General features: G+C 41.0%; 1 protein-coding gene across 6 annotated transcripts in view; it reads left to right on the top strand.

The window, feature by feature from the left end:
* MIGA1 (mitoguardin 1) overlaps positions 1–12660 on the top strand; it is a 57488-nt gene extending 44828 nt beyond the window's left edge. For 4 of the 6 annotated variants that reach the window (XM_077823970.1, XM_077823971.1, XM_077823968.1 and 1 more), the window contains 3 exons: positions 899–952; positions 10134–10250; positions 11563–12660. In XM_077823970.1, the coding sequence (XP_077680096.1) occupies positions 899–952; positions 10134–10250; positions 11563–11781 (390 nt within the window). In that variant the 3' untranslated portion in view covers positions 11782–12660. Of the gene's footprint in view, positions 1–29; positions 133–898; positions 953–10133; positions 10251–11562 lie in introns of those variants that run through there. The other 2 variants (XR_013346844.1, XR_013346843.1) reach the window with 1 other exon arrangement.
* Positions 12661–20281: the final 7621 nt, after the last annotated feature.

The raw sequence follows: 20281 nt of genomic DNA, 5'->3' as shown, positions 1-20281 counted from the left end.
CAGAAACTTATTTTAGGTTTTTTTCATAGGTGCATCAGCCTGTTTTGCTTGCTAGAAAATGTTCATAATAATAACTGAGCTTATCCATGCATGTTTGAAGGAAGGGATTGTGGTGTGGCCAGTTGTTCATAGGTGAGAGATGTTGCTGTCATTGCATCTATTTAGAACTATAAACTGCTGGTTTTCCTTTTCCTTTTTTATTTTTTACCCTTCAATTGAAATATTTCTTCTACAGAAAAAAGGTAAGGCACATATTTTTTGTAGCATATGTGGAAAATTGTGTTTTGTGAGTAGCAAGTTTCCTCATGGTATTGAAGTAGCATCACATTCCATCAGAATGCTGTTATGTGCTGTGGGGGGAGGGGAGCCTCGATTTGCCATCAATATGTTATATTGCTCAGTTCCTTATTTGGACAAAACTCCATAGCTGTATGCAAAACTATTTCAAGTATGTTCTTTCTTAAAGTGAAAAAGGCCATTACTGTGTATTCATATGCTTCCTTTTAAAATCTGAGATAGTTATGGTTTTGGAACACACACATTTTGGCACACAACATACTGTGTGTCTGCGAGGTTGAATTTAAGTGTTGCTAATGTTAAATTGTGAAAAACAGTTAGGAGACTTAGTAATTCAAATACAATTTGGCACCAATGCAAAATGAGACAGAAATTTCTGGAAAATACACAATTTCATTTTTTAAAATTTAAACATAAGAAATATGAACTGATAGTAAAATGAGCTATTCACAACAGATAACATTTTATGTTTGAACTTATGCTATCACAGCATTAAAATAAAGGAAATAACTGGTCATCAAATGCAAGATCTTATAGTCTACTGTTTTTTAAATAGTTTTCTTGTGTAGAAGTTACATAAATAATTTCTTCTTATATTTAGGCTGTGGCTTCAAGCTGCTGGTCAGTACTGAAGCAAAAAAGGCAGCAAATGAAGGTAAATTGTCCTGAGATCTAATCTGAAGCCTGTTTAATTTTATAATTCAGAGATTCTGACCAAACTTGAGTGACCAACTCCTAGAATACTAGAAGTTTGAAGTCATGCTATGTGCCATCAAAGAAGTAAATTACAAAGTCCTGCTCCTGCAGACACTTAAAAGTGTACATGTGTAAAGTCTACCATGTCAATTAATGTGGTTTCATAGAGAGTAAGATGACAACTAATTTTTTGCAATGTTCCCTCTAATCTTTTCCATCCATGTGTGGAATGAATTTTGTTATGTTCACCAATATCAAGGTAATGTGTGGATGTGCGCCACCAGTAGAAACAAAAAAAATAGGTATAATATATATATATTTTTAAAAGTTACCGCAGGGATAATTATTCCAGCCAGGACAGGTTAGACATTTTAACTCACTAATCAAATAATTAAATTTAAGCATAAGGGAGAAATAAAAATTAGGAAATTCATAGACCAGTCAGAAAACTAAAATAACAGCACTTGGAAAGAATAAAATTGTAGAGAATATATGTGCACTGCAAGAAGTATCAAGAAGTAACAACAATACAAGTTATGTGTTGGGAGGTAAGTGTGAAAGACTGTGTGTGTGTGTGTGTGTGTGTGTGTGACAGACACACGCTATGGGGTGGGAGGGATGTGATGTAAGGAGCTTAAATTGACCTAACTTTGTCAGTGTCCACACTACAGCTTTGCTCCTGCTGATGTGAGTGCCCTACTACACCCACATAATAACTCCACCTGCACGAGAGGCATAGTGCTTATGTCATTTTAGTTAGGGCTACACAGTACACACTGCGGGTTACTTACATTGGCTCCTGGTCTGTCATCCCAGGGAGGGATGCCTGGGCTTCCAGCCAAGAGCCCGGCTGCCCCTGCCTGACTCCCTGCTCGTAGCTGTGCTGCCTCCTGGGCTCCCGGCACAGGGAGCTGAGAGCTGGAGGGGAGGAGAGGGTGGGCCAGCAGGCTCTCGGCAAGGAGCTACGCACAGAACTGAGAGCCTGGGCGCTCAGTCCCCTGCATTACCCTTCTTAAGTTGGTGGAAGGGCTCCTGGTGAGGAGCGCATCACTGACCGAAGGAGGGTAGTGTAGACATGCACCACTGCAGTAATTACTGCAGTGGCTATAAGTTGACAAAAATATAGGTCTGCTTAAGTTAGTAGTGTAGACATGCCCTGAGGCTTGAAGACACTTGCAAGGGAGGCAGAATGTTTTTGTGGGTAGAGCACAGAATTTGGAGTCAAGATCTGCCTCTAGTCCTGTCTGGATAGAAGTACTTACATGGCCTCCATTACCATATTATCTAAATGCTAAGGGATTCAATGTATTTATTCTCTCAGCATTCCTGTAGGAGGTATGGAGGTACCATTATTCCCAAATTTTACACAAGGGGAGTTCAGCCATAGAGACTAAGTGACTTTCCCAAGGTTATGCAAGAAGTCTGTGGCAGAGTAAAGAATTTAATCTAGTTGTCCTGAATCTCAGCTAGCACTCTGAGTATCCTTTCTCTACCACTGATTTCTGATCTCAGGCAAATCATGTTGGCCATTCTTAACAAATCCATTTTTCAGAAGGTTGCCTTCATTTGTAATGGTACACTTTGTAATAGATCATTTAAAAATCATATGGTCTGAATAGGAGACAGGAATCTTGAGTTATCACACCACTGTATCAATATAGTTCTTTGAATGGTTGCAAACATGTATTCCACTTAGGTGTGCACACCCCCAACACACTGAAGCTGGAAATGTTTGCAGAATTCATAGGGGTGGCGCTTGTGCCCTGTGGCACTAGTCCCTCACCAAATTATTTAAGGGCAACACCACCCCAACCTCCCTCAGGTTCTTCTCACCACCTGTAGCTACAGTTGGTGCATTCTATGTGGTGGTTTACCTCACTTTTTTTTTCTCAGTTTCTCTGGGAATTTATTGTATATAATTCATTGCTAGGTCTTGTAGCTTAGTAGTACCTTTAGATTTAGTTACAGTAGTTAGGATAGATAGTTGCCCTGGGCGATTCCCTCTCTGGGGTTTAAATATTGTCTGTCATGTGGGTTAACTATCCACAGTAGTGACCCCCACACTTGTGGAGAGGGGCACATTAAGGAAAGGTGCGCTATATGCTAGTTGTTTAAGAAGAGCACTTAGATGGCGAGAGCCTTGCATCTGAAACTAGCAGCTCTTTGCCAAAGTGGGCCTCCTGCTTTGCTCTATGGGAACCTCTTCAGGCCCTGTGCTTTCCTTTGGAGCCAACCTGAAATGTGGCTTCTGGCCTAAGATCCGGTGCTCCCTCTAGCAGGAAGAGAGATCTTTCTTCTTCCTTGGTTTCTCAGTCAGATTTTTTTCAGGACTTGGAGGGATTTTTCTGAGTTGTTTAAGAGGAGTGCTGACTGGCACCATGAGTCCTTTGGTACTCATGATGGACCTGGCCCATCTAAGCACTCCCCGGTATCATGCCAAGTTTATTTGGACTCTGTACTATTGACTCTGTTTCTGGCCATGGGTCTTCTGTTGAGTTTGATACCAGTGATGCCAGCATTGGCACTGATCATCTTCATGCCATTGGCATACTAGACGACATCTGACCTGCTCTGCCTTTCCATTCCTGATTTCCCCTATAGTTCAGGTGTTGTCAGTTGCCATGGCTTCTACATCATCATCTTCTGCTGCACCATTGCTGTTGTCTGTTCAGGTCACGTAGGTGTCTCACTCCTTGGTACCACATTTTGCACTGTCCGGGTCTCAAACCGCAGAGTCACAGCCAATGTCTTTTGCAGTACCAAAAAAATCATCAGTGCAGATACTTTCTTTGGCTCCGATGATGTGTGTACTATGGACCCCTTTGTTGGATTTGGTGCTGACATGGGTTTTGGCACCCTCGTTTGCGCCAGTGCTGGCTAAAGGTTGATGCCTCTCCTGATACCGATGGTGTTGATCACTCATTCATCCTCGGCACTGATGAGTTTTTCTTATTAGATGTCGGACAAGGCTGATGGTTTGTTTGCTCCATCAGGGGAGGCTTCTCTGTTCCCACCAGCTGACTCCCAGGGCTTCTAGAGATCTGGTTCAGGGACATCTTCCTCTTCCCTTTCGCCCTCGAAGCACCTCAGATCATCATTGGTACCAGGATTGACACTATTCCTGCAGCAAGAATAGGGGTCCTGGCCTAGTACCCACTGACCACCAATGCCTTACCTCTATTCCCAGTTGCCTCTTTGGAATTGTTGGGATGTATCCCAGTCTGGAAGATCCCACTCTTCGATGTAGTCCAGGGCAAGATTGCCAATTCCAGCTGCAGTCTCTGTTCCTGAGCCACTTCTATTACAGGTCATTCTTCCTGTGCTGTTCCAGACTGACCCTCTCATGCAGGAACCTGCCCCCCCTACAACAGCTTCTGTTGGCCCTGCACTACTCTTCTTCCTCTCTGGATGACTGCAATGCTGAACTCTTCCTCACCAGTGCCTGAGCACTTCAAGTCATACTAGGACCTTCTCAGGCATATTATCTTACACCTTGGGATCCAGGCCAAGTGTACATATAAGAGAACACATAAGTTGCAGGTATCCTCCAGTCCTCGGCTCCAGGGAGAGTTGATCTCCCAATAAATGAAACCCTTTTGCAGCTTGCTAGGTCCCTTTGGATTACCCCAGCTTCATTACCTTCTACAGCTAAGTGGTATGTACCCATGCAGTGCTTTGAGTGTTTTTACTCTCATCCAGCTCTTAACTCTCTTGCAGTGATGAAAGCACTAAATGACAAGTTACTACAGGAGAGATATAAGTTCACCAGTAAGGATAGGGAATCCAAGAGGCTGGAATTGATGGCGAGGGAAATTTTGTACAACTTCATCATTGCAGATGCACATTGCAAAGCAGCAGGCACTAATGTCCAAATATGACTTTGTTCATCAGGATGCTAAGTTCAAATTCACAGAGAAGCTGCCAGAAACCTCCCGGTAAGAGTTTAAGGCTTTCATGGCAGAGGGCCATCTGGTGGGCCAAGACTTTATTGCAGTCGGCTCTGGATGTGGCGGACACCAGCTGTGACCATGAGGCGGGCCTGATGGTTGCAGATCTCCGGCATAGTTCTTGATGTTCAGCAGTACACAGATGACTTATCTTTTGGCAGTTATTTTTTGTTTTCAGAAAAGACTGACAAGTCCTTACGTTAATTTTAAGGACTTGTATATGACTTTGATTTCCTTGGGAGTTTATACCCCAGTCACAAAGAGGAGTCAACAGCAGCACCGCTCTCAGCATTTTTTCCACCAGTCATCCTTCCCTGTGAGACCATAGGATTTTTCCAGGAAGGGTCATAGATTGCAGAGGAGGTCTTCTGGGTCCGATTTCTACTCCCAGGGGAATTCTGCAGATTTCTTTGCTTCTCCACAGAAAAATTACTTCTGACCGAGAAGCAAAGGGAATCCACAAGAGCAGTCATGCACCCCTTCTCAGCAGTGCAGGCAGGTTGGTTTGGGCACCCAGAGCAGCTGGTAGAGATGTAAATTGCTGGGGGTGGTGGAGAGAGAGAGAGAGGCTCGCTATTGCAGCATGCTCGGTGTGGATGGGCAGGGCTTTGGGGTGTTTCTGAGGAGGTAGGTGTGGGGCAGGCTCTGTCCCCTCAGAGCAGAATGTAGCAGCCTGCCTACTTAGTAAATTGGTCCTGTTGTTCTTAGTGAATTCCCCCCAGAAGTATAAAACCAGTGTAAGAATTTTAAGGCTCCTTTACATTGCCAGAGTGATGTAAAGGAGCCTTTTCATAAAGGACAGTATGACCTTATAAATGCTTATGTGCTTTAGTGATTAGAAGTGGTATAAATTTTTGGACTGAAAAAATTTCCTATCAAAATGTGCTCCATGAACTGTTTGCTACTGACCTTTTTGGAAATGGTCAGTAGCCAGTATAAATTGTGAGTTTGAATCCCCAGCCCTCACTTGCTCTTCAGTTGCCTATGATGTAACACTGAACATATGGCTACATATATTTGTTGACTAATAATTAGAAGTAAAGGGTCAATACTAGGTACATTACTATTAGAGGGGTTTGGTGATTTCCTCCAGGGTTCCCACTCCCATTCTCCATCCATTGTATTGTAGCTTAAATAAATTACCAAAATAATTGAAATTAGATGGATCATATTGTGTTGCTTTGACAAAAAATATGCAGAATTTTGCAGAATTTTAAAATATTGTGCACAGAATTTTTAATTTTTTGGTGCAGAATTCCCTGGGAGTAAATTTCAACCAGCCAGCTCATCATCCTCCAGCATCCATTTTGACTTGCATGTCCAGGACAGTGTTCTAGTTGTGACCTCCCCTCCTCAGTTCAGAGACAGGCTGTCTTGTTTTTACAGTACTTGTGATATGGTTGCCACAGACAAATGAGTCCTAAGCACATGATATTAGGTTATGCCCTACAATTCCTGTCGCCTCTCCCCATACCCCTTCAGGGACCCCCTCACGAGACATTGCTCTTGCAGCAGGTCCAGACTGTTCTTACACAGGGTACTACTGAGAAAATTCCCCTGCAACATCAAGGAAAGGGTTTTTCTTCCAAGTATTTCCTGATCCCCAAAGTTTGTCTATCGATCAAGGTGTCTTTCGCTGGACAAGGTTGTCTTTGTGCCTCTGGCAATCCTAGCCTCCTTTGAGTGGTCGACAGTTCAGAGCAACGTATGCCAATGTGTTCCCTTTGCACATCTTCCACCTGCCAGAATTATAGTCACCAATGCCTCCTCAATAATTTAGGGAGCACATCTAGGTGTATTAAAAATGCAGGGCTTGTGGTTGGAACAGGAAGTTTCCCTCTCTATCAATATCCTGGAACTCCAAGCCATTTACAACGCCTGTCAAGCCTTTCTGGGTCACATCATGGCACAGTGGTTCATATACTCATTGACAATACCACTGCAGTGCGTTATGTGAACAAGCAGGGAGGCCCACTCTAACCAGATGTGTTGGGAGGCAATCAAGTTGTGGCAGTTCTGAAACAGGGAGAGCATCATTCCCATAGCAGCACACTTACCTGGGGTCCAGAATCTCTTGGCAGATCACCTAAGCAGGAATTTCTCCCAGAATCACAAGTGGTCTCTAAAGTCCATTGTGCTGAAGTCCCTCTTCGTGGAATAAGGTATTCCAGCTATTGATCCGTTTGCAACGAGAGACAGCAAGACGTGCCATCAATTTTAATCTCAAGCAGGTCTCAATCCAGGCTCTTTAACCAATGCCTTCCACCTTAACTGGGGGTTGAATCTGATGTACGCCTTCCCTCTGATGCTAATCATCCCACACGTCATTCTCAAGCTGAAGTGGGATCATGCCAAACTAATCCTCATTGCTCCACCTTGGTTGAGGCAATGTTGGTTCTCTGATCTACTCGGTCTATTGGTTCAGACTCCCATCTCTCTCTCTTTTCATCCTGACCTACTATTGACTCAACATCATGGTCATGTTTTGCATCCAGCACTCAATACTCTTTATTTCATGGCATGAATGCTTGCATGGCTAGATGAGCAGAAGGAATGAAGTTTGGATGTTGTTGGACAGGTGTTGTGTAACAGTGGGAAGCTTTCTACTAGGGTGACTTATTTGGCCAAGTGTGAGCAGTTTTCAGTTTGTTGCTTGCTTGGGGAATTCAGCTGGCATACGTTCAGGACATTGTGGAGTACCTGTTACATCTTAGTCTTTTGATCTGTGTCTCAGTCCATTGAGGGTTAGCAGCGATCTTGGCATTTCATCCACCCATCAAAGGGAGGTCAGTCTTCCCAAACCCTATGGTGTTGAGATGTCTAATGGGAGTCATTTGTCTCCAACTGTCTGTGAAAGAGCCACTTCCCTTGTGGAACCTTAATACTGCCCTGACTGCCATCATGGGTCCTGTGTTCAAGCCCCTGGCAACCTATTCTCTGTCCTTCCTGTGTCAGAAGACATCCTTTCTTGTGGCTATTACATTTGCAAGGAGACTATGGGAGGTCTTACTGGCAGACTCTCCAACATACAGGTTTTCAAGGACAAAGTGGCTTTACATACGCACCCAAAATTTTTGTTTAAAAATGGTTTTACAATTTAATCAAATTATTTACTTACCGGTGTCCTTTCCTAAACTGCACTCCAGCGCAGATGAACAGCGATTTCACATGTTGAATTTGAGACCACGCTTGATGTTCTATCTACACAGAACTCGGCCTTTTCAGTCATCGCCTCGTCTGATTTTTCTCCTACGCAGATAGATTGAGGGGTCAAATGGTCTCTGTGCAAACGATTTCCAGATTGATAACTTTCTATATTACATCAGCATATGAAGTAGTTCAAGCGATGCTTCCACGGAGGTTGCGGGCTCATTCGACAAGGGCCCAAGCAATGTTGATAGCATTCCTCAGTGATGTTTTGGTATTTGACATTTGCAGGACTGCTACCTGGCCTTCTGTACATACTTTTACTAGGCACTATATAATTACTACTGTGTCTAGGTCAGATGCAAACTTTGGGAAGGCAGTCCTGCAGTCATTGTTTAAGTAGACTCTGAGCTTGTGAGTCACCTAAATGGAATACATGTCTGCAACTTTACTTGAAGAAGAAAAGACGGTTACTTACCTGATTGTAACTCTTGTTCTTCGAGATATAGGTGCAGATGTGTAATCCATGACCCACCCTCCATCCCGTCTGCATCAAAATCTCTACTCTTGACATTTAGTGTGAAGGAACTGAGGGGGGTTGGGATGGTGCTGTCCTTAAATAGCCTGGGGAAGAACAAGAGCCATAGGATGAAAGCACTAACCCTACAGGTACTACTGGGCAAAGTTCTCCAGTTTCGGAGTGCTGGGGGCGTGCACACCTAAGTGGAATACATGTCTGCGTCCACATCTCGAAGAACAATAGTTACAGTACAGGTAAGTAACCATCTTTTGCAAATTGTGAATCTTTACTCCAGTAAACAAGACATTTGTTTCCATGCTAACAGTTTGTAAGAGCGTGTACTTAGAAAAGTAGTAATAATGAGTCTATTTTCATCATTTCAGTGCATAGATTATTTTTCTGTTTAATTCCCTATACACTGAAGTCCCAATCCTGCAAGTGCTTAACTTGACTCAGTGTGACTGGTCTTGTTGACTAATGGGTCAACTCACAGTGCATAAAGTTAAGCACATATGTAAGTCTTTGGGGCTAAGGTTGAGACTAGTTGAAGGGTTTTTTTGTTTTGTTTTTGTTTTGCTTGGGAAAGGGGGGTGGATTGGTGGCCATTCATTGGTGTGTGCATAATTTTCTATATTTTATTGTATTTTAGTTTGAAATTGGTGTTGACAGAATAGGCTGGCCATCAATAGATATTTAAGTCTGAAGGAATAAATAAAATACACAAATAGATGTAGTAGACACATTTGTTTATATATCAACCCTCTCAGGTCATATATGTTTAGTTTATCAAAAAGAAGACCAAGAGATGATTTGATGATGTTGTGTATGTACCTTCCAAGGATAAAATACCAGGTACTAAAGGGCTCTTTGATCTAGTGGAGAAAGTCATAGTAGGAATCAATGGCTGCAAGTTAAAGCCAGCCATACTTAAATTAGAAACAAGATCTAACTTTATCAATGAATGATTAACCATTGGAACAAGTTAGCAAAAGAAGTGGTGGACAGGATGCTTTCAGAAAGGTGCTTTAATCAAACAATCCAGGTGTAACTGGATGAAATTCTATGATTTGTGTTATATAAGAGTATTATACTATATCAGTGGTTCTCAACCCACAGGCCGTTTGCCACACAATGAGCACACAGCTACAGCGCATGTGACATCCTCAGGTGCATACAGGTAGTATATATATTGTGTGGATGCGGCCCCCATAACACACAGAGCTGCATATCTGGCGCACAGTGGTAAATCAATTGAGAACCACTGGACTAGATTTGATGGTCTTTTCTAGCCTTAAATTATTAATGTATGACTATCAATATTATATCGAGATTCCTTCAAAATGTTTATATTCTAAAATACTGCTGAAGATGAAAACTTTTAACAATCCTGCCACTTACTTGATATACAATGTAATTTAAATGAGTAGTTTGGCTAGTTACCAGAGACTTACATAATGCCTTAATTTGATATAATAGGGATTTATACTGAGAAAAATAACTCCTTTCTCTACTACTTACATCACCAGGTACCTGATGGTTTTTTTGCACACTTCTATTCCATTTGTGAGCATGTGAGTCCTGTTTTGGCATGGGGCTTTTTGGGACCTAGAAACTCTCTTTATGATCTATGCTGCTTCTTTAAGGTATGCATCCTTTTTGTAATGATCATTTATCTAACATAAAAAAGCACTAATCAGATGGGAGGATATTACTTAAAGGGACACCATTAAGATAAAAATAATGTATATAAAAAAATCTTTGCTAGTCAATATTCATCCTGATTATAATGTATCCCAGTTGCCACAAATAACAGGGATTAATTGCCCCCTACTAGAAAAACAATCCCTACCTATGTTGCTAATTATACTGTAAGTCAGGGGTGGGGAACCTTTTTTCTATCAGGGGCCATTGACCCACAGAAAAAAATCAGTCACGGGCCGCACGCAGCACCATGGGGCGAGGGAGGGGTGTGCAGTGGCTCGGGGCTTTCCCTAGGCTCTGGGGTGGGGCCAGAAATGAGGGGTTCAGGGTGCAGGAGGAGGCTCGGGGCAGGAGGTTGGGGTGCGGGAGGGGGTGCGGGTTCTGGCTGGGGGTGCAGGCTCTGGGATGGGGCTGGGGATGAGGAGGTTGGGGTGCAGGAGCAGGTTCCGACCTGGGGCAGGGGGTTAGGGTGGGGGTGCAGGCTCAGTCGCAGGCCACACACAACCCCATGGGGTGGGAGGGAGGGGGAGGCACCGAGGCTCAGGGCTTCTGGCCCATGTGCAGAGACTTGCCACAAGCCAGATTAAATTAAGCAGCAGGCTGGAGGTTCCCCACCCCTGCTGTAAGTTATTAACACACTAAGAATTGTCAGAACATAGGACCCCCAGTCTTGAAAACACTTAGGAGTCTGTGTAACACTTTGTACATGAGAATCCAACTGAAGTCATGAGACTACTAGTATACATAAGTGTTTGCTTACAACATTAGGGCTATAATTTGCAATTCACTATTTATGGTGTTGCTCTAATTTTTTATTTCATTTTGTGTGAACAGTGAACCTAGATTGGTCAGTTTTACTTATTTATAGTCCGTTCCCTTTCTTGTTCTTCCATGCACTATCGAAGTGCTGTTGTAAGCTTTCTTGTTTATTTCCAACACTGCAGCTCAGCAAAACGTCTTAAGAAAAATATTAATCCTGAACATTTCTATTAATCTTAGGTTGGTTTTGGAGCCTAAACCTACCTGACAGTGTCTATTTGTAATGGTTTTTTTTAAAACAGTCAAGAGAGTTAGTAACTGAATGTTGGGAGTTAAACACAGTAAGAAATTTCCCAATAAATTTGTGTGCATATTTTATGTATGCTTTGGAGAGATTATGTATAAATGAGGAAAAATATATCATATTGTTTAATATTTAACAAAACTCTATACGTTGCTATAAGTAAATACAGGTTTTTCTTTTTTATCCACTAGGATCAAGTTCTTTACTTCCTCAAAGACATTTTTGACTTTGAAAAGGTGCGATATTCAACTATGGAGAGTTTAGCTGAAGATCTTATGCAATTGCTAATGCGTCGCACTGAACTTTTAATGGCCTACCTTGGAGCTGATTCACTAAGGCATGTCAGTGGTTGCATAAGTGGTCGTGGACACATCACGGCCAATGGGCTTTTGGAAGAGAAAGTACAATAAGCTTAAAAAAATCTAAATTGAGTGTACCTTGCCTTTTCCCCCTCCTCCAGTGCTGTCATTACTGTTTTTGAGCAAACATCTGAAAATATAACTGTGTTGCTAAATATGGAATGGACTCAGGGAGATTAAAAAAAAAATTAGGAAAAGAACTGGTGAGCATATTACAGTATATATACCTAAATTAAAAATCACAGCTCAGCTGTATTTATATATAATGTACCCCAAAGTTTTTTCTGCAATATTTGGGTAAAATGTATTTATGAAATACTGTACACTTGCCACAGATATTATGTAGTATGTGGTATATGGAGTTATTAGATGAATTTGTCTTTAAGCCTTATTATATGAAATGTTCAGTACAAACTCTGCAATGTGCTTTATGTCTAGAAAGTGTTTCAGCCAAGGTATACACATCTTTCAACTTATGTGATACACCTGCCAAAAAAAACCCAAAATAAACAAACAAACAAAACTTGACAAAATATTTAACTACACCCTATACTTGTGTTTGTGTAGGTAAGCAGTCATTTTGTATTGAAACATAATGGAGTAATGTAGTAAATGCAGTCACAATTTGGGCAGGTGAAACTAACATGAAAAACTCAATGCTAATTGGTGTTGGCTTAAAATATGTAAATACATCATCACTGAGGTTGATGTTTGAAATCACGAGTGAGATCACTGTTTGGTATATTCTAAAAGTAATGACAGTTTTTTCGGGTTAATTAATTGGTTTAAAACTCATCTTTCTAAGTTTTTAAAACTATGCTGTGATTATGAATAAACTAGTATCATTCTTGGTTCAAATGTAGCATTTTAACTATATTTTAAAGTAAGGATGTATAATAAAACCTAAAGACATGTTGTTTCTCAATTAAATCAGTCTCAGTCATTTCTTTCAAAAAGCCAGCCTTCGGTTGGGGAGAAGACTTTATATATGAGTTTTGGTAAGTGTGTCTTTCAGTACACACAACTGGTGCTCAGTTCAGGGAATCTTTCGTGTAGTCTTGTCTTGAATTTCAGAATAAAAAGTTTGAAGAAAAACTTTTTCATGGGTATCCCTTTTAGAGAAGCCACAAAGACCCTTTTTATGGTACTTTATAACAATAGAGTATTTCAGCATCTGAGTGATACACATAATAGAATAAATGTTTAGCTTTTAAAATAACATTTTAGATTACAGTTACAGTTCCAGGTTCTGATACTTAAGGCTTCAAGGCTGAAAGTCTTAAGTTTAATGTTGCATTATAGACCAAAAACAAAAGTAAGAGTTGAGTAAGATTTTTTTTATTTGTGTTAATGTGCCCTTCCACAATCCAATTTTTAAAGGAAAACAGATTAAAACATTTTATTTTTATATATATAAAAATATGGAATAACCTGTAGCATCTTAATGTGCTGCCACCAGCATTTATGACTTCTTGACAGTAGTTGCTAATGCAGACTATAAGCACTATTGTCACCATATGCTAGATTGCAAGTGGTTTAGTAGCTACTGTCTTTACTCTGCACTTTCTGGCCCAGATCCTTAGATGTGGACAAAATGTGCTTTGTGCTCTCTTGGTCTCATAGCATAAATTAGAGCAGCTTTCAGATTGCTATAACTTGTGCTGGCTGCCAACTGCCATGTGGTCCAGTACAGTAGCTGGGGATCACCAGGGTGCAGAGAGCTTGTAGCCAAGTCCCTTTTCCCTGGCCACGTTCCCTACACTAGCGGTCAGGAGTAAAGATGGTGCAGGATCCTGTATGTCAAACTGAAGTGATCTTTCCATGGCTGGCCTCACTGGCTTTCATGCTGCTTTTGAATTGCTTTTGCACCAGAAGTGTGACATAAAGCAGCCACAACATTGGGAGAAATGTCCCTCCATATATAATAAACTTGATATGGGATAATTACAAATAACTCTGCAGCTTTGTAGCTAAAAGTTTCTAGTTTCGAATACGTAAACAAATTGGAATTGTATTTCATTAAATATATTTCTGCTTCTCTTGCAGAAACCAATCCCAAAAAAATGTAAAATCATGGATAAACATTCTGAATACAAGAAAGGTGGTGATGTTACTTGTGAATCTGTGTGAAATGTCAACTGAAATATTGTTAAAATCAGAATAATAATTGATGTGTATGTGTAATACAGATACCAAAAACTGTTGCTGATCTGTCTGTTTCAAGATGCATGACCTGGCATCTCATCTCACTATATGTATTTTCTCCAAAGAGTATTTTCGGATAGAGTGTGGAATCTTTTTCACCTTTCCTGTTCAGTTCAAAAGAAAGATACTCATTTCCCTTGGGGCACAGTTCCAGAAATTCACATTTTAACAATTTATTGTGATGTATAAAACTGAAGTATACTGAATAATGAGATATTTAATTAAGAATCAAACTGGGAATGGAAGTACTAAGGAAACAGCATGCTCTATCCAGCAACCTCACCAGCTGAGATGATGTCAAAGGAAGCCCTGTCCATTCCCCTCCCTCCATTCTACATAAGATGTTTAGAACACTGCCACCTAACACTGCTCATGAGGATGTGGAAATTTAATTTTTACAAAACCAAAGTTCAATAGAAATGTCTTCTTTTACATTCTAGTCGGCCCAGTTTTTCCCACCCTACTAACAAATGTGCCCCTATTGGTAGGTGCAACCCATTGTGCTTGTGCATAATATAAATGTAGAATTGACTGGAACCTGAATAGTCTATTTTATATCCAAAATGAGAACTGCAGTTTGTATTTAAAAAATGCTAAATAGAGAAAAATTAATGAAACAGTTATTGTTAATGTGCAGTGTTGTAGCCATGTGGGCCCCAGGATATGAGAGAGACAAGATTGGTGAGATGAGACAAGCTTTCGAGCATCAGAGAGCTGAAGAAGAGCTCCGTGGTGCTCAAGAGTTTGTCTCTTTAACCAGCAGAAGTTTGTCCAATAAAAGATATTACTGCACCCACCTTGTCTCTCAATTATTTTTAAGTCTAAAGTGGTGTACAACAGGGGTTCTCAAGCTTCATTGCACCATGACCCCCTTCTGACAACAAAAATTACTACACAACCCTGGGAGGGGGGAACAAATCTGGGGGGGGGGAGGCAAAGCCAAAACCCAAGCCCCACACCCTGGGCATGGGGGGAGGGGGTCAAAGCCCAAGGGCTTCAGCCCAATGCAGGGGGCCTGTAACCTGACCCCCGCCATCCAGAGCTGAAGTCTTCAGACTTCTGCTTTGGCCCTGGGCGGCAGGGCTTCGGCCCTGGGCCCCAGCAAGTCTTAACACCAGCCCTGGCAACCCCATTAAAAAGGGGTCGTGACCCACTTTGGGGTCCTGACCTACTGTTTGAGAACCACTGGTGTAGAACATAGATGATAATTCAATATATTAATTTTTAATCCTTTTAAACCTGTAGAAGCTGGTGGTAGTCAGCATCGCACAGAATTAGGATTAGGCTCTAAATCAGGTTCACGTGTTTCCTGTTCTGATGTAGTCACTATCTTGCTTTTCAGCGAAATGGTCACCACTGTGTGCTTCAGATAGTATGTAGCAAGTAGTACTTATCATGTGAACTTCCAATAAACTGTGCTGATGAAAATGGATACAGATTTGGAGAGAAGGAGTCAGTGTTCATGGATGCAGTTATTTGGACTGTAATTTTTTTCTTTCTAGTTCATCCTACAGCTGGCTGCTTCTGTCACAGAAATTAATTCCTTTGCATGGTTGCCTCGAAGAAAGTACATAAAGAAGATCTGTTGCTAACCAGCTACATATATCTGAAGTGCTTTCTACCTATGCCTGCTATCCTGGGAAGCAGGAATGCCAAAGTTACACTTCAGTATTTATGGTACGTCTCCTACTGCACTACAGTGGTTTATATGTAGTATTTCATAATGAAATATCAGAACTGAATTTATTTGTTCAAACATGCTACTTTTGAATGCAAATTTTGATGCTAGTTGGAGCAAGTTACATGCAAAAGCCATACGGTACTGCTAAGGTCAGTCAGAAACATTAAATGATACAAGGATTAAGATAAGTTTCAGAGTAGCAGCCCTGTTAGTCTGTATTCGCAAAAAGAAAAGGAGTACTTGTGGCACCGTAGAGACTAACCAATTTATTTGAGCATAAGCTTTCGTGAGCTGCAGCTCACTTCATCGGATGCATTCAGTGGAAAATACAGTGAGGAGACTTATAAACACACCACATGAAAAAATGGGTGTTATCATACACACTTGTAAAGAGAGTGATCACTTAAGATGAGCTATTACCAGCAGGAGAGCAGGGGGAAATAAACACGGGGAAACAGTTTTACTTTGTGTAATGACCATCCAGTCCCTATTCAAGCCTAAGTTAATTGTATCCAGTTTGCAAATTAATTCCAATTCAGCAGTCTCTCGTTGGAGTCTGTTTTTGAAGTCTTTTTGTTGTAAAGTCGCAATATTACAACAAGAAGTCTTCAAAAATAGACTCCAACGAGAGACTGCTGAATTGGAATTAATTTGCAAACTGGATACAATTAACTTAGGCTTGAATAGGGACTGGATGGGTCATTACACAAAGTAAAACTGTTTCCCTGTGTTTATTTCCCCTCACCCCACCCCACCCCCACGGTTCCTCAGACGTTCTTGTTAACTGCTGGAAATGGTCCACCTTGATTATCACTACAAAAGGGTTTCTCCCTCCTCTCCCCTTCCCCCCCCCCCCCCCGCTCCTGCTGGTAATAGCTCATCTTAAGTGATCACTTTCCTTACAGTGTGTATGATAACACCCATTTTTTTTCATGTTCTGTGTGTATATAAATCTCCTCACTGTATTTTCCACTGAATGCATCCGATGAAGTGAGCTGTAGCTCACGAAAGCTTATGCTCAAATAAATTGGTGAGTCTCTAAGGTGCCACAAGTACTCCTTTTCTTTTTAAGGATTAAGATATTTATATTAGCTGTGATTTAGTTGTAATCTCACTTTTAATATGTTAATGATTATCGTACTTCACTTATGTAGTCTGTTTTTTACCAAACTAAATATGTATCAACTGAAGTTGGCTAAGGGTAAGCATACTGGTGAACTGTCTACTGCCTAAATGAAACGTGTATATCGAGTATAACAATTAAATGAAAATACTATAGAAGAAAAATAATTCTCATTTTGAGTTGTACAATGAATTTCCATATATAAAGCAAAAAATTACTATATATTTGTTCTAATGCTCATTCATTATATGTAGTTGGACCAGCTTGATGCATATCTACTCCAGTACTTCCTTACATGTCTAAATTTTAATTAGGTTTTCCTATAACGTGCATGTGTACTTTAATATACCAATATTTTATTTGCAGCCACCTTTGGCACCAATGAAACTTGTAGGTATTGGGGTTTTCTTCTCAAACTCTTTTTAATTTAAATAATTAAAAGAAAAAGCAGGGGGGCAGAAACTATTAGAACATGTTTCATTTAGGTGCATTAATTTAAACTGATAGTATGGCCCTTTTTTGTTTAATTCTACACATTAAACAATCCCCAAGCATGATTTTTGGCATGATAAGATGATGATCTAGCAAAAGTCTAACAGAAAATTGGTGTCGTTTAGTCCTGTAGTTTAAAAGTTATTACTCCTTTCTTCTATCAACCAAAACATAGGTGAAGAAAAGATATAGACCTAGAGTGTCAAACGTATAGCCTGGAGGTAGGATCTAGACCATGTCATGAGTGTAAGTGGCATGACAGACCCATAGAGACCCTGCTCATAGACCTTGGAGTGTCTGATGGGGCTTAATCCCCACCAGTTGAAAGGCAAGAGAAAGAACCCCAATTAGTCATGCTTTGCATCTGGGGGGTAATTAATAGCTCTGCCTCCTTAGGCCAGGAGGTAAGAGGAAGCTCAGTTGGTGAGTACCTGCAGAGGAGACAGATCTCTCTGGCAAAGAGAAGTCCTGGGCTAGGGTTTAATAGCTAGGAAACAATGGAGGAAGAACATTATAGGAGCAGGTTAGGTTCCTGCAGTGGAAGCCCTGAGGTAAAGTCAATAAGGGAACTACAATGAAGCTTCAAAGGGGTAGCAGGATATTAGTTTGAAGACTTCTTTTGATTTTTATTTGGACTTGTTTGTGGTAGCCTGGAAGAGGTTTAGACGTTTATGTGACATGGCTGGAGAACCAAATCACTGAACATCCAGAGGGGATTTGGGGGATGAAGCAGGTTGTGATAGGCCACTGCAGGTCAAAGGAAGAGCCCAGCAGGGGAGCATTAGAGACAAGGCCACTTCAATCAAAAATGAGATGGCTCCTATGAGGTGAGAGTGCAAGCCAATATCACAATATCTGTCAGAGTCTGAAACAGTGACTATGAGGTGTGAATGTTCCTGTCCTCTTTTAATTTTATTGGTGTGTCAACTCTAATAGCTAATGGGAAAGGGGATGGAAGTGAAGCCTTCAAGGGATGAGAATTGCAAGTTGCTGCAGGGAAAGAAAGCCAAAGGACAGTACAGAGAATGCATGCAAAGAAAGAGAACAGAAACAGGAGGCCTAAAGGAGAGTGGGTTTTCTCACTGAATAATGACAGCACATGAATAAGTTATAAATAAAAGTGTAGTTACTACATAAACTATATTTTTCCCTTAGACAAACCTCCCCTGCAGCAGTGTCTAGATTGAGTAGTCTATGAAGTTATGAATTTATATCCTGGACCATAACTTGATATGGAATCCAGTGATCTCCTCTAAATTAGACACCCCTCCTGCGCTAAGTCGTCATATTTGTTATTAGAAAGGAAGAGCAAAGATAATATCTATCATTCACATGCACTAGTATTTTTAAGGTTTTCCGTTTCCATAGTAATAGGTACATTATAAATGGCTTTGTAGGGCAAAAAGCATTATTTTAACAACCTAAATAGATGGTACTTTCCCATCTAAGTCTTGTAGCCACAAAGTCACAAGACATTTTATTTTAACTCTGTCTTTCAAATTGCTCATTGCTATCTAAAAAGAAGTCTAAATTAAATCATCCCATCTTGGTTTTAACCGAAAGGTTTATTTCAGAGATACTGGTTCATCCACTGGAGTGAGGAAAGGATGAGGAATTCTTGTGTCCTCACTCTCTTTTTTTTTTTTTAAATCTCCATAGAATACAAGGCCAGAAGGGACCATTGTGATCATTTAGTCTGACCTCTTATATAGCACAAGCTATAGAACTTCCCCATAATAATTCCTAGACCAGATCTTCCAGAAAAACATCTGATCTTCATTTAAAATTGTGAGTGATGGAGAATCTACCACAACCCTAGCTAAATTGTTCCAACAGTTAATTACTTTCAGTGTTAAAAAAATATGCCTTGCTTCCAGTCCAATGTTCAGACTGCCAGCTGCAATATCATGTATTATTCTAAGGCGTATGCAACCAAGTCTAAGGCACTCTGCTAAGCACAGTACAACAAATGTAACTAGGAGACAGTCCTTCTTGCCTAAGAGACCTTATAATCTAAGGAAGGAAGAACTCTATAGGTGAGTTTAAAGGGGGAGGGGAGGAGAGTATATTTAAAATTCAAGTTTTAAAGTTATATTTGTGCATCAAGCACAGAAAAGTTCTTAATTTCCAGGGGAAGGAAGATAGGCACCATCTGTTCCCTAAATGGCTGTTTCAGAATAATTTATACACTCTTCATTAGGTAGCTAACGTAGTTCCATAGTCCTGGTACTGTCTAGACTCTTCCCCACTCCACCACCCTGAACTTTGTCACATACTATTATTAGCTGGCTGCTTTCATGGGCTTGATGCTATAAAATGTCCCAGGGCTTTAGGGCCTGAGGCCCAGATCACAGTTACTCACAAAGCATGAGCCAGTGCATTATCTCCGCCTGCTGTGGTGCAGAACTTTGTGTGGGAAGAGGCCCCTTGAAAGGCTTGTGAGCCGTAAGTATTTTCTGACTGCTTAGAAGACACTTGGTAAGGCAACTCCCATCTTTTCATGTATTTATACCTGCTCCTGTATCTTCTACTCCCTGCATCTGATTAAATGGGTTCTAGCCCAGGAAAGCTTATGCCCAAATAAATGTGTTAGTCTCTAAGGTGCCACAAGGATTCCTCCTTGTTTTTGCAAAAAGAAAAGGAGTACTTGTGGCACCTTAGAGATTAACCAATTTATTTGAGCACAAGCTTTCGTGAGCTACAGCATCCATCTCACTTCATCGAGATGCATCCGATGAAGTGAGCTGTAGCTCACGAAAGCTTATGCTCAAATAAATTGGTTAATCTCTAAGGTGCCACAAGTACTCCTTTTCTTTTTGTGAACACAGACTAACACGGTTGTTACTCTGAAAGCTGATCGTTGTTTTTGCTGATACAGACGAACAGGCTACCACTCTGAAACTAGGTGATAGGCGCCTTACAAATATCCCAGGCGCGCCAGGTATGTACCTGCCAGGTCTCACCTCTGCCCAGCATGGCAGGTGCCACTCGGCCATGGCAAGGTCTGTTTCGCTGCCCTGGTCCCCTGCCTGTCTCACCTGCCAGGCTTC

The sequence above is a fragment of the Eretmochelys imbricata genome, chromosome 8, assembly GCF_965152235.1.
Source record: "Eretmochelys imbricata isolate rEreImb1 chromosome 8, rEreImb1.hap1, whole genome shotgun sequence".
NCBI classification, from domain to species: Eukaryota; Metazoa; Chordata; order Testudines; family Cheloniidae; genus Eretmochelys; species Eretmochelys imbricata.
Note: the sequence above shows the minus strand (reverse complement) of the source record. Positions and strands in the feature narration are given on the sequence as shown.